At 59.9% G+C, this 13152-nt stretch overlaps 1 protein-coding gene across 10 annotated transcripts in view; it reads left to right on the top strand.

Annotated features, from left to right (window-relative positions):
* Positions 1 to 13152, top strand: part of Shank2 (SH3 and multiple ankyrin repeat domains 2) — a 402506-nt gene that overhangs the window by 56771 nt on the left and 332583 nt on the right. For all 10 annotated transcript variants that reach the window (XM_058579387.1, XM_058579391.1, XM_058579384.1 and 7 more), the window contains exon 3: positions 12348 to 12551. In XM_058579387.1, coding sequence (XP_058435370.1) covers positions 12348 to 12551 — 204 coding nt within the window. The remainder of the gene's footprint in view (positions 1 to 12347; positions 12552 to 13152) is intronic.

Consider the following 13152-nt stretch of genomic DNA (forward strand, 5'->3'; position numbering starts at 1 on the left):
GTGGCCTTGAAAGCTCTATTTGAGCGCTACCTGGCTGGGGTCTGATTTGGGATCTTATTCAGGTGGGGGATGGGCTTCTTGAAGTCCACGCTTCTGGGAAACGGGCAGTGTGGGCAGCCACGGGGGCCTGTCCTCTGTCCGTGCAGCATTTCATCCTGGATTGCCAAGGAAGTGGGCTGCGGTCGGTTGCCTGTGCCCACGTCCTCTGTGTGTGCTGACCTTCCGCTGTGCAGCACGGGGGGCCTCCCAGGTCACCTGGCAGCAGGCAGACTGGGCCTATCTCTGTGCCTGACCCAGGACCTCCATGGCCACCTCTTCTGTACAAGGTGCTTCTCCGGAGAGGACCACACTCTGTTCTTCCTGGACACCTTCACCTTCGCCCCCAAGCTGAAGTTGGGCAGCACTGCCTGGCCTCCCTCCTCCTGCCTGGCCTCCCTCCTCCTGCCTGGGCCTCCCTCCTCCCTGCCTGGCCTCTCTTCTCCCTGCCTGGCCTCTCTTCTCCCTGCCTGGCCTCCCTGCCTGGCCTCCCTCCTCCCTGCTGGTCCTGCTCTCAGCCAGTGGTTACCCTGAAAAACAAAAGCAAAGAGTGAGCGACTTGGGTTTGCCGAGCTGGGCAGCCTCACCCTCAGGCCGAGGAAGAGTCCCTCGTGCCTGTGTGCAGGGAGTCCTCCCTCCCAGTTCCGTCCTGCAGCCGTGGACCTGTCCCGTCACATGGTCACATCTATCCAGCTCCTTCCCCTCTTGTTTTGACTAGGAGCTCTTCCCCCTAATGGCCAGTCGGGTTGTGTCCCCTGGGGGCTGTGAGGACCTTCTCTACCCTGTGCTCGCCCTTCCCAGCCCCTCCCCAGGCCGCTCTCTCCTGCTGGCGCAGAACCCTGTGTCCCACCCGCCCCGACCCCTCCCCCTGCTCCTCGGCCCCCAGGGCAGCGCCAGACTCCCCTTTCAGTCCCCCGGTCCAGCGCTGGTGGTTTGCCTGAGCGCCAGGGTCGTGCCTCTGGGGCAGCCACCCCATGTCCTGCCTGCGTGGGAGCGCCTCGTGCCCCCGCTGTCGGCTCCCTGCAGGCCTTGGTGGCTTCTACACCTGCTCCTCCTTTGTGGCTCCACAGGGGGTGCTGGGGGACGGCTTGGTCAGCGTCCCTCTCCACAGCTTCTGTGTGTGTTTGCCTGGGGACAGTGAAGGACAGTGACCGTCTGGCGGGAGGGCGAGTGGGTGCCCGACACCATCGCTCTGTGGGGGGAGGAGGGACAGTGAGCCCGTGGCATGGTGGCCTGGCTCAGTGGGACCTTAGGTTTGGTTCAGAGCTGGTGACTCCTTGGGTGTGTGGGGGGCGTCTTAGCTTCTCTGTGGGGAGGACGGAGGAGGAGGGCAGGTAGGAGGCTCCTGCCCACAGCGGGGTGGCGATCGAGGCCAGGACTGGGGCGCAGGACAAGGTGGAGCCCGTGGGCAGGCTCCTGACAGGGAGTGGGCGAGGTCAGACCTGCAGCGTCCTTGGCCAGGACTCCTATCCGTGAGTTTTAAACTCGTTGCCTGTGTCTTTGCAGTCTCTCAGCCGGGACCAAAAAGAAGTTTTCTTTCTTTAAAAAGAACTCAGTATGATTCACAGTTCACCCTTGGGAAGGGGCAATTCGGTGGGCTTTAGAGAAATCACGAGTAAGTGGGCCATGACCCCGTCACCCTTAGAGTGGCATCCCACCCCGGGGGAGCCAGCACCCTGAGCAGCCGGGCTGCATTCCCTGCCAGCCCCGACCTCAGGTCTCTGCCTGTGGCTCCCCGTCTGGCTCCTGCGAGGGCAGTTGTTCGTGTGTGGACTGAGCCTGTGCCACGCTCTGTAGACTTCCAGCTCCCTGTGGAAACAAGCCTGTCCCCTCTCATCTGTGCCCAACGTGTTCCTTAACTGCTTGAATACTGTCACAAAACAGCCTCCCTTGTCATCCCGTGGCCAGGTCAATACTGAGATGTAAAACTAATGTTTCAGGAAGTGTCCGTCCTCTGCATCTGCCCGCTGACCAGGTCACCTGCCCCCAGTGGACTCCTCCCGCTCATTTGTCAGCCAGTAGGACATTCAATGGGGACTAAAGACTTAATTAGAAAGACGTGAATTTGACCTTGTTGGAGCCAATTTTCTGCCTTAAGAGAAAAGTCATCAACAGGACTCTGCAGAAGTGATAGCACCGAGGCCGGTCCTCCAGAGACCCGAGTCCATGGCCCAAAATCAGGCCCCTCTGACAGGGAGGCAGTCCTCAGAAGGCTCCAGAATGCCTCAGCTCTTTGAAATCTGTGCTGTTTTTATTAAATATAAAATTAAAAACGTAGAAAGACATAAAAAATGTTATGAACACCAGTGTATTTATTAGACACAATTAATAGTTAAGAGCACTTTGCCATTTTTAATGACAAGAGGAAACGTTGTAGATAAAGTCAAAGTCTTCCTCATCCCGATTCCCAGTCCCTCCCCTCAGAGACAAACACCATGCAGACTTCAGTGTGAGTGACTCTTCTCCTTTTAAATGTGTCACTGTCACCACAGAGCGCTGCACTGGAGCAGGACAAGGAACACACGGGGGCACTGTCAGGACTCGGCTTTGTTCACTCGGCATCGTCATTTGAAATCAATCTTTATTGATGTTAGCCTCCCATCGCCATCCTTCATACATCTACCCACTCACCCTGTCCACTCTCCTATCCCTCCCCCACCTATCCACCCACCCATCCATCTATCCCTCCACCCATCCACTCATCTGTTTATCCATCCATCCATCTACACTTCTACCCATCTATCTACCCCTCCATGTACCCACCCCACCCATCCATTCACCTATCCATCCATCCATTTATCCATCCACCCACCCATCCACCAACCTATCCTCCCATCTATCTATCCATGTACCCATCCATCCTTCCATCCATTCAGCCACCTATTCACCCATCCATCCACCCATCCACCCTTCCATCCATTCAGTCACCCATTCACCTATCCATCCACCCATCCACCCATCCATTTATCCATCCATCCATCCATCCATCTACTCTTTCACACATCTATCTACCCATCCATGCACCCATCCCACCTATTCATTGACCTATCCATCCATGCATTTATCCATCAACCCACCCATCCACCCATCCATCCACTTACCCATCCACCAACCCATCCACCCGTCTACCTATCCATCCACCCATCCATCCATCCACCCTCCTATTCACCCATCCACCCACCCATCCACTCACCCATCCACCCATGCACCAATGCTCCCATCCACCCACCTATCTACCTAGCCAACCACTTATCCGCCATCCATCCATCCACCCACCCATTCATCCACCCATCCAGCCATCCACACATCCCCCCACCCATCCACCCACCATCCACACATCCACACATCCACCCACCATCCATCCATCCATCCACACATCCATCCATCCACGCGCCCATCCACCTATCCATCCACCCACACATTCACCTTTCCATCCATTTACCCATCCATCCATCTACCCACCCATACATCTACCCACCCGTTCATCCACCCATCCAGCCATCCACACAGCCACCTACCCGCCCACCCATCCACCCACCATCCATACATCCACCCACCCACCATCCACACATCATCCACCTGGGCCTCTGCCCTTGGCATTACAGAAATATGTGGTTAGGGTCTTTGGTCTCTACTTAGAGCCACCCTGCCACGTCCCTTTTAGGACACACTTAGATCACCTTTGGGAGGCAGGAAAGGCATAGAAGCTACTTCTCTTTGTGGTTCATTAATTGGCTGCTAAAGGCAAAGAGAGTCCCCTTGCCCCACTGCCACCTCGTCTCCTCTGGGAGGCTGCACTGAGTGCCCCTCGCTGGGCTTCAGTGCCGGGGTGGCACTTCGCAGACTTCGTTGGGGGGTTGGTGAGTCATGAAGGTGTGAAGCCCGGGGCGGCCCTGGGGCTGCAGTGGGAGGCAACGAGGGATGGCGAGCCTGGGTCCTGCAGTTGCTCTCCTCTGAGGGGCACATGGCAAAGGCTGGGAGGACTCTGCCCTCACAGCTACCATCTTCAGAAGACCAGAAAGCACGTTCACCCTTTCCGCTGGTGTTAGGGTTCTCTGCTGCACCTCTGCCACATGGCAGGTGACCGCCGTGTCCCTGGAGAGGCCGCCTAGGCCTCCAGGCTCTCTGCCCAAGATCACGGTTAATTCCCTCCTGAATCTCCTTGAGAAAGTAATGTCGGGGGGAAGTGGCTTTGGCTAGAGTTCCCCTGTGTTCCTTACAAAAGCCTTGTGACCCCCATGCTGTGGAAGAACACTGTGGCCCAGAGGCCCTGCTGGTGGCTCAGGTGACCAGAATTACCCAGAAGGTGGCCCTCCTGCGGCCTTGAGTGGTCACTATTTAATTTTCCACGTTAAGTCCAAGGGCAAGACTTTTCCCAGTGTCTGTCCTGGGCTTGGACATCACCCAATTGTCCATCTCTGAGGACACAGCCCCCTGGGGACAGCAGCGGCCTCATGCCTGTCCACCTCCGCTGCCGTTCCTGGGTCCGTCTTCCTGGCAGTGACTCCGTCAGGGTGCTGTGTGCTGGCAGGAGGCACTGAGGTGCTCAAGTGAGGTCTTAAGGTCCCCTTCCAAGCTGGGAGCCGGGAGTAGCCAGGAACAGCCGGGGCACTGGGAACAGCCATGGCGCTGGGAACAGTGGGGTGCTGGGAGCGGGAACAGCCGGGGCCTGGGGCTCCTCCTTGGGTATGGGGTGCGACTCCCTCCTCCAGGAGGACAGTGGGCAGTGGGCGCTCCTCCTCACGGTTCACGCATTGGGTTTGCCATCAGGACCATGTAATGGTCTCCCCAGCCTGTCCGTCACCCTGCCTGTCACAGGTGGATAGCTTCTAAGCTGGCCTCGGCCGGCCTCTGACCCTCTGCTTTGCAGGTCCTGCCTGAGACCCTGGCTGCTGAAGAGGACAGAACCACCTGCGGGCACACAGGAGGCCTGGCAGGCCCTGAGCAGTGCTGTTTAGTCTCCTGTTGACAATAGCCGTCGATGACGCGGCCCCTTGGCCACCCCCCGGAGACTTTTGCCTCCCTGTCACCAGAGCCTCGAGTGGCTGCTATCAGGCTGGTGCCCTCTGAAATTCCCTCCTAATGGCACAGGGAGCCAGGGCCAGGCCTTCCTGTATTAGTGTCCACACACACACAGACACCAGCCTGGCTCCTGGATCTCGGGGTCCTCTGGCTTAAGCTCCAGCTTTGGGGTTTGCAGCCACAGATGCTGGTCTGGTGGGGCTTTGTCCACAGCAGCGTTATTTCACGTGGACAGTTGCACTCGCAAATGGCCCGTTACCCTTTCGGGTGGCCTTGGTGTGGGCTGTGCTTCAGAGTGCGAGGACGTGCAAGGCAGACATCCTACACACACCTAGCCACGGCCCGGGCCAGGCTCATGCTCTTCAGAAACGCGTCAAGAGGGAACCAGTGCTGGCTTAGGCTGTGACCCAGAGGGAGTTCTGGGTGTGGGCAGCACTGAGTGTGAGGCCCGGGCGCTCGGGACCACCTTTCTCCCACAGCGTGCCAAGGCCCAAGGTGCTCTGGGTGCAGTGACCGGGCGCGTCATTCCTGCCAGGGACCGTCTCCGGCTCTGTATGCAGAACGGGGTGTGCTGGGGGCTCCCCGGAGGCTTGTTCCCGTCCTTTTGGCCTCTGCTGGGCTCCTTGGGTGGGAGTCAAGATGGGTGGATTCAGGTCTCACCGAGGACCGTGCATTAGCAGACGGATGGGGGCGGATGCCAGAAGGTCTGGGTGTGATCCAGCCTGCTTCGGCGGGACCTGTGCGGGTGGCCCTCTGCAAGAGGACGTATCTGGCGGCATAATATTTAGTGTCTTTTCGGGCTTTGTCTAGACAGTCCCTCGCCTTCAGTGCCATCTTAGAAAATGACCATTGTCCCTGTCTCCGTCACACAGGGCCCCAAACACACTTGGAAAGCAATTTAGCTCGTCCGTGAAATAGTTGAGCCCTGTAGCTGCAAATCAAACGGCCGAGTCCCGGAAGCCGCCACCCCCCGGCACTCCTCCACACTAGCGGTGCAGGTCCTGAAGCCACAGGGGCTGTGACCTGCCTCATTTACGTGAGTGGGTGTCCAGTCCGCCGAGCCCCGTCATGGACACAGGCTCTATGGCCTTGGCTATCCAGTGATGTGGTGCCTGGATGGCCCAACGCAGGACCTCGGCACAGGGCTGTTTTGAAGTGAGGTCGTTCAGGAGGTAATTGGAGGTCATCACAGTGATCCAGCCTGGGGTCCTGAGAAGCCCACCGTCAGGACACAGCCACCCAAAGGCCCACTGAGGATGCAGGGAGCAGATGCGCTGAGGCCTTGGGAGGGCCCAGCCCGCCACACCTTGGTCCCGTACCGTACTTCCAGCCCCCAGGATGAGGGACAGTGTCTGTCGCAAGGGCCCAGGTGTGGGGCTTCGTTGTGGTGGCCCAAGCAGCTACCACAAAGCAGGACACAGACCTACAAGACCCGCAGGCCTGGCCCTTGGGCGTCAGCGCCCTGTGAGTCCTCGGCCGTGCCCAGCAGGGGAGGCCTGCCCAGGCTGGGACCTTTGTGTCCAGGGCCCTGAGCTCCAGGGAGGTCCGGGCCGGCAGCTGCCCCTGCCCGTCCCCGGGGCCTGCCGTCTCCGTTGACTGGTGTTCTCAGCTCCTGCTCCGTCTGTAGAACCTCCCCGAGCCGCGCTGGCCAAGCGCGAGCGTGAGCTTCCCGTATTCTCTTCATTCCCATTTGACCTTGACCGTGAGCTGGCGTTTCTCTGTCAGGCACCACTTGGCGGGGGCGCGCAGGCCTGCGGGCTCTGGGGCAGCCCTGTTCCACCTGCTGCTTCCTTGAGTGACGGCCCCACATCCCCAGGGTAGTGAATTTGGGCCTTTCTCCACCCTGGGTTACCCCCCACCCACCCGTATTCCATCCTGGGAATGTCCCTGCGACATGGCTTAATGCCAGCGCTGTTTACCAGTGTCAGGTATGGTGACCAAAGGAAAGGTCACCTTGTCCCAGGGTGGCTCAGGCTGGATGAGGAGCAGTGGAATGGGCTCCAGACAGGGAGAGAGCCGGGGGAGAGGCGTGTCCCCCAGAAGCCTTGGCATTCTGCACCCGCGTGGGTGAGGCCCCTCTGGGGTGCGGGCCTGGGGACACCGAACTGAGCTGCCCTGCGGGAATCCGGGAGCTTCCTTGGCTGGGGGCTGTGTGCCTTAGCATGGGCTGAGGTTGCCCCCAGCCCTATTCCACCCGGCTGTGGCAGCCCCACCACAGCCCAGCCACTGCCCGGGCCTTGGGTGTGCGCCCTGCCCGCTGGGGGGGAGTGAGGAGCCCCGGGCTGGGTCCTGAGCTTCCTGACCCCTCTCCCAGGTGTTCTGTACCTCACCGCACACCATGCCACACCGGAGGTGTCGGTGAGCCTGGGCCACTGAGCACAGGGAACCCCCAGATCCGTCAGAGACCCAGGTCCTGCCTGCTGCCCGTCAGGAGGAGGCGTGGAAGAACCTTCCCAGGCAAATCCAGGGTGGTGCTGCCCCCTAGTGGAGGAGCCTCGCAGTGGAGAGGCTGGGAGTCACCGTGAGCTTGGCCCATGTCCACAGGCGGCTGCATCAGCCAAGCCCCCAGGAGGGTGCTCAGCGTGTCCTGTGGGAGGCCAGGAGGGGGCCTGGCCAGAGGAAAGTAGGAGTGGCCTCCTCCAGCAGGGGAGCAGGGGACAGGGCAGTCAGCTAGAGGCACAGAGCCCGGGACCTCAGACCTACAGCACCCAGCAGTGAGCTGGAGTTTGTGTGAGTGTGTGTGTGTGTGTGTGTGTGTGAGTGTGTGTGTGTGTGAGTTTGTATAAGAGTTCGAGTGTGAGAGAGTGTGTATGAAAGAGTGTGTGTGCGTGTGAGTGCATGTGAGTGAGTGTGTGTGTATGTGTGAGTGTGTGTGCTTGTGAGTGTGTGTGCATGTATGACACACGTGTTGGTTTCTGTGTCATGGATGGGTGTGTTGTGTTGGTATTTATATATGTTTTGGGGGCTGTGGGTATGTGTTGGCTCCTGGGTGTGTTTGTGGGTACCTCTGTGTGCTGGTGTGTGTCTGTGTACGTAGGTTTCTGTGTGTGTAAGTTTCTTTTTTGTGTGTGTGTGTGTGTGGCAGGGTGAGAGCAGGGAGGAGCATTTGCAGGCAGGACAGAGCCCAAGACTGAGGCCAAGGCCAGCCTCTCCCTGGGTCATGGAGGCTGGAGCCTTCGGGGGAGGGGTGCTGGGGAGAGTGGCGGTGAGGGTGACTGGGTACAGGGGACTCAGGTGAGCCAGTGCAGGGGCTGCTGGTATGCGGGTGAGGAAGGGTGGTGGCCATTGGGACACAGGGACCCCTGCTCTGGAGGCTGCAGGTTAACCTCGACTGACAGGCGGTCCAGGCAGCACGGGCAGGGAGCCCCTCCTGGTCTTGGGAGCAGGTGCTGGCCCTGGTGCCCACACTGGGCATAGGAGATGGGGGCCTGGGGTGGCCCAGGAGTTGGGCTTGGGTGTCACCAGTGGGCGACTGAGTCTTGAGTTACTCACTTGGAGGCTGGTGTTAGGACATCAGGTCTGTGATGACCTGGAGTAGAGGTCATGGTCAGCACATCCTCTGTGTGTCTGCTTCCTTACAGGCTCCGCGCTACCTGCTCACGCCAGAGCTTGTTCCAATCCTGACTTCAGTCTTGTAAATGTTCAGTATCATCATGGTCTCGCCATCACCATTATTCTCATTACCTCTACTGTTGCCATCACGAAAATCGTCACCATCCTCACCACCATCACTATCAGGTCACCACCATCACCATCTCTGTCATCACCATCACCATCATCACCATCCCCACCATCCTCATCAGCAGCACCATCATCACCATCACCATGATCACCATCACCATCATCACCACCATCATCATGATCATCACCATCACCATCATCATCATCACCACCATCACCACCACCATCATCACCATCCTCACCATCAGCACCATCACTGTCATGTCACCACCATTACTGTCATCACCATCATCACCATCACCATCCTCACCATCCCCACCATCAGCACCATCATCACCACCATCATCTTGATCATCACCATCCTTACCACCATCACTGTCAGGTCACCACCATCACCATCACCATCACTGTCATCACTGTCACCATCACCATCACCATCATCACCATCACCATCACCATCACCATCAGCACCATCCTCACCATCACCATCACCATGATCACCACCATCCTCACCATCACCACCATCACCACCATCATCACCATCAGCACCATCAGCACCATCCTCACCATCACCATGATCACCACCACTACCACCACCACCACCATCACCATTACCACCATTACCATCATCACCACCATCACCATCACCATCACCATCACCATCATCACCACCATCACCATCATCACCACCATCACCATCATCACTATCACCACCATCATCACCACCATCACCATCACTGTCATTACCACCATCACCATCACCATCACCATGATCACCACCATCATCACCATCACCACCATCCTCACCAACAGCACCATCATCACCATCACCATCATCACCACCATCACCACCATCATCACCATCAGCACCATCACCATCATCACCATCACCATCATCACCACCATCACCATCACCATCCTCACCATCAGCACCATCACTGTCATGTCAGCACCATTACTGTCATCACCATCATCACCATCACCATCACCATCCTCACCATCCTCACCATCCTCACCATCAGCACCATCATCACCATCACCATCACCATCATCACCATCAGCACCATCATCACCATCACCATGATCACCACTACCACCACCACCACCATCACCATTACCACCATTACCAGTATCATCCTCACCACCCTCATGATCATCACCACCGTCACCAACATCACCACCATCTGGAGGTTCCCCCAGGAATTTCCGTCCTGACCCACGTGTCCTGTGTGTCCCAGGCAGCCCTCTGGTCGGGCCCTACCGGGCAGCAGCACCTGCTCTCCCAGGAGCTCTTCCTCTGGTTTCCAGGGAGCCTGTCTGGGGGCTTCCTTTTCCTTTCCGTCTCGGGACAGTTGAGGACGTGTCCTTCCCCACTGCAGGTAGTGGCCTGGGCCGGCTCCTGGCACGCACTCATTCATTCTACAGTGTCACCCCCTTGCTGTGTCAGGTGTCCCTGGAGCTGGTTTATGGCTGCATCAGCGGTGGTGGGTGGACACGGGAAGTGGGGCCACCCAAGAGTCTCCTGGGCTTTGATCCAGGTGTGAACAGCGGCAACTCTGCTAAGGGGGTGCCCAGGAGCTGGGGCACTCGGCCAGTGGCCTCACGGAGATGTGCTGTGCTGTTGCTTTTTGCTGGTCAGCAGCAGGTGGGTTACGTGCTGGTCAGTCTGGGACACCCTGGCCAAGCACGTGCTGGGCTGTCCCACTCCTGAGGCTGGAAGCTCAGGGACAAAGTATGGGCAGGGCTGGTTCCTGTGGGTGCGAGGGTCCTCGGCCCCCAGCTCTCCTCCATCCCTGGGGGCTCGCTGGCCGTCGTTGGCACTCTGGCCTGTAGGAGCCGTCTCCCACTCTGTCCGTCTGTCCTCATGGCCTCCTCACGGTGCACCTGCCACGGTGTCCAGGGCCCCTTTCTGTGAGGACACAGTCCTTGCTGGGGCCACCTCATCCATCACAACCTCACCTGAACTTGATCCCCTGCTCAGAGGCCCCATTTCCACACAGATCACACTCAGGGGGAGGACGTCAGCCCTTGCTTTGAGGGGCACCATTCACCCGGCCCGTCACTGTGGCCCCCTCCTCCGCGGGGACGTCCCCTGCTTCCTGCAGGCAGGCAGCCCAGGCCTGCCGATACCACCACTCGAGGGACCTTGGCTTGAGGCCTGTGCTGCTGGAGCCCGAGGTCAGCAGCGACTCCTGAGTCGGGTCATCGGGGTCCCCAGGTGGCCACTTCTGGTCACTCCTTCAATAGGCCGGGTTTCCAGAGGGTTCTCACTCAGGGGTGACGGGTGCGGGGCACACGGCCCGCTGTCTTCTGGCTGGAAGGAGCAGCGCATGGCCTCGTGACCCGGGGCGTTTTGAGGGCCACCCTCAATGCAGCCTCTGACACTGAAGGAGGACGGAGAGCATCGGGGCGTCCTGTCCTGGAGCCGGGAGGTCCTGCCAGCTGTGGGAGCGCCGTCACTGTTGACGGCAGCCGCGTCTTTTCGCAGCCCGAGCGCTCAGCCAAGGCTCCCGCGCCAGACGGCCGCCCCGCCTGGCCTCTTGCGTCCTTGGCACCGGCACACGGAGTCCCTGCAGGGAGGGGCCCCAGCGCAGGGGTAGCCCAACGCCTTTCGCTGGTGCTTTTCCCAGGGAGAAAGCCAGGCTCACCCGCTGGTGGCTGCGCAGAGGGTGGTGTGTGCTCAACAGGAGTCTGGGCGGCTCTCCCAGAAGGCGCTGGGAATGTGACCAAGCCACCGTGTCCCTGTCCTGTGCTGTGGACATTTCTGAAGGGTGGGGTCTGGCGGCCCTGTCGGGACTCCAGCTCTGGAGGCCAGAGTTTGGCCTCCCACCTGACGGCGCCTCCTGCAGGGCCACGTGTACCACGTTTCTGCCCCCAGTCAGCGCGGGCGGCAGAAGACCTCGCGTCCCTGGCATCCCACGGGGAAGCCGTGACACAGGGTCACCTGCGTCTGAACTCCAGGAGCCATCCTCGCAGGTCACAGGGCAGCTCTCACACCCTGGGCTCCGCGGGCGTGGATGACACAACCCCAGGTTGGAAGGACTTGGGGACACAGTCGCACTGAAGATGTGTGGGTCGTTTCCTTGTCCTGAGTCCCTGAAGGATACAACGTAACAACTGTTTCCACCACCGCTGTGTCACACGGTCAATGATGGGACAACCCAGGAGGGCGTGGAGGCACGCCAGGCAGGGAGGGGAGCAGTGGGCACCCCAGTGCTTCGCCACGCTATGGGAGGGCCGTGGGCAACTTTGGATTCGGCGTTTTTTGTGGGATTTGAAGCCAAGCCCCGCAAATGCAGAGGGACCATATTCTCGAGCTGTGATTCCCTGGCGCTTCCCCCAGAACAGCAGGACATGAGTGGACGCCGTGGGGGGGGGGGGCACGGTGGCCATCTGTGTTTCTCCACGTGCTGCTGAAGCGGTGGCCGAGCTGGCCCGAGGCCGGGGGTCCCAGTGTAACCCTGCAGGTGGCGCCAGGCTGAGTCCAGGTGGAGGCCAGCGCCTGCCTTGGCCTTTCCCTCCTGCGTTTGCACAGAGCTGGGGTGTCCGACCTCTGGGGTGACCGTGGGCTCCCGTGCCCCTGACCAGGTGTCTCTCTCCCCCCGCAGAAGTGCATTCGCTTCAACCCGGACGCCACAGTGTGGGTGGCCAAGCAGCGGATCCTTTGCACGTTGAACCAGGGGCTGAAGGACGTCCTCAACTATGGGCTGTTCCAGCCGGCCAGCAACGGGCGTCACGGCAAGTTCCTGGACGAGGAGAGGCTGCTGCGCGAGTACCCACAGCCCGCTGGCCCCGGCGTCCCCTCCCTGGAGGTACCTGGGCATGCGGGGCACCGGGCCACCCGCTGGGGTTGGGTGGGGACGTCACCTTAGTGGGCTGCCAGCCTGCTGTTCTCGGGGCTGGCCCCAGGTGGGAAGGTAGCCTGGGATCTCGAGGCTGCCCACTGTGCTGGGAACTGGGGCAGCTGGTCACTGTACTGAACTCCTCGGGGAGGAGTCTCTGGAACGAGCTTTGGTCCATCCAAGCTGGTGTCCAGGACCCCTGCGTCCTGGGATGCAAGGTGGCCCCTGGCGGCTTGAGCGCTTGGGCTTTTCTCCCCTGCACCCACCTGCACGGCTTCTTGGCTGCTCCACCTCCAGACACCAGCTGGTGCCCAGTGGTCAATCTGGCTCAGGGCCAGCCACGGGGGTCGGGTCCCCAGCTCCCACACTGCTGGCAGGTGTGGCCCTGCCTCGGGGTCCCAGGACGTCCTCTTGGGCTCACCCATGAGCTGGAGTGGCCTGCAGACCTCAGGAAGCCAGGGTTCATTAGGAAGGACGCAGATGGCCAGCGGTGGACGGGACCCGGGCCGGGTCTGGAAGGGCCCCGAGCTCCGCAGCTCCTGTCCCCCAGGAGCCGGGTGTGCCACCTCCC

The sequence above is a fragment of the Marmota monax genome, unplaced genomic scaffold (genome assembly GCF_021218885.2).
Source record: "Marmota monax isolate L192 unplaced genomic scaffold, Marmota_monax_Labrador192_F-V1.1 WCK01_AAM20220418_F8-fsc00038, whole genome shotgun sequence".
Taxonomy (NCBI): Eukaryota; Metazoa; Chordata; class Mammalia; order Rodentia; family Sciuridae; genus Marmota; species Marmota monax.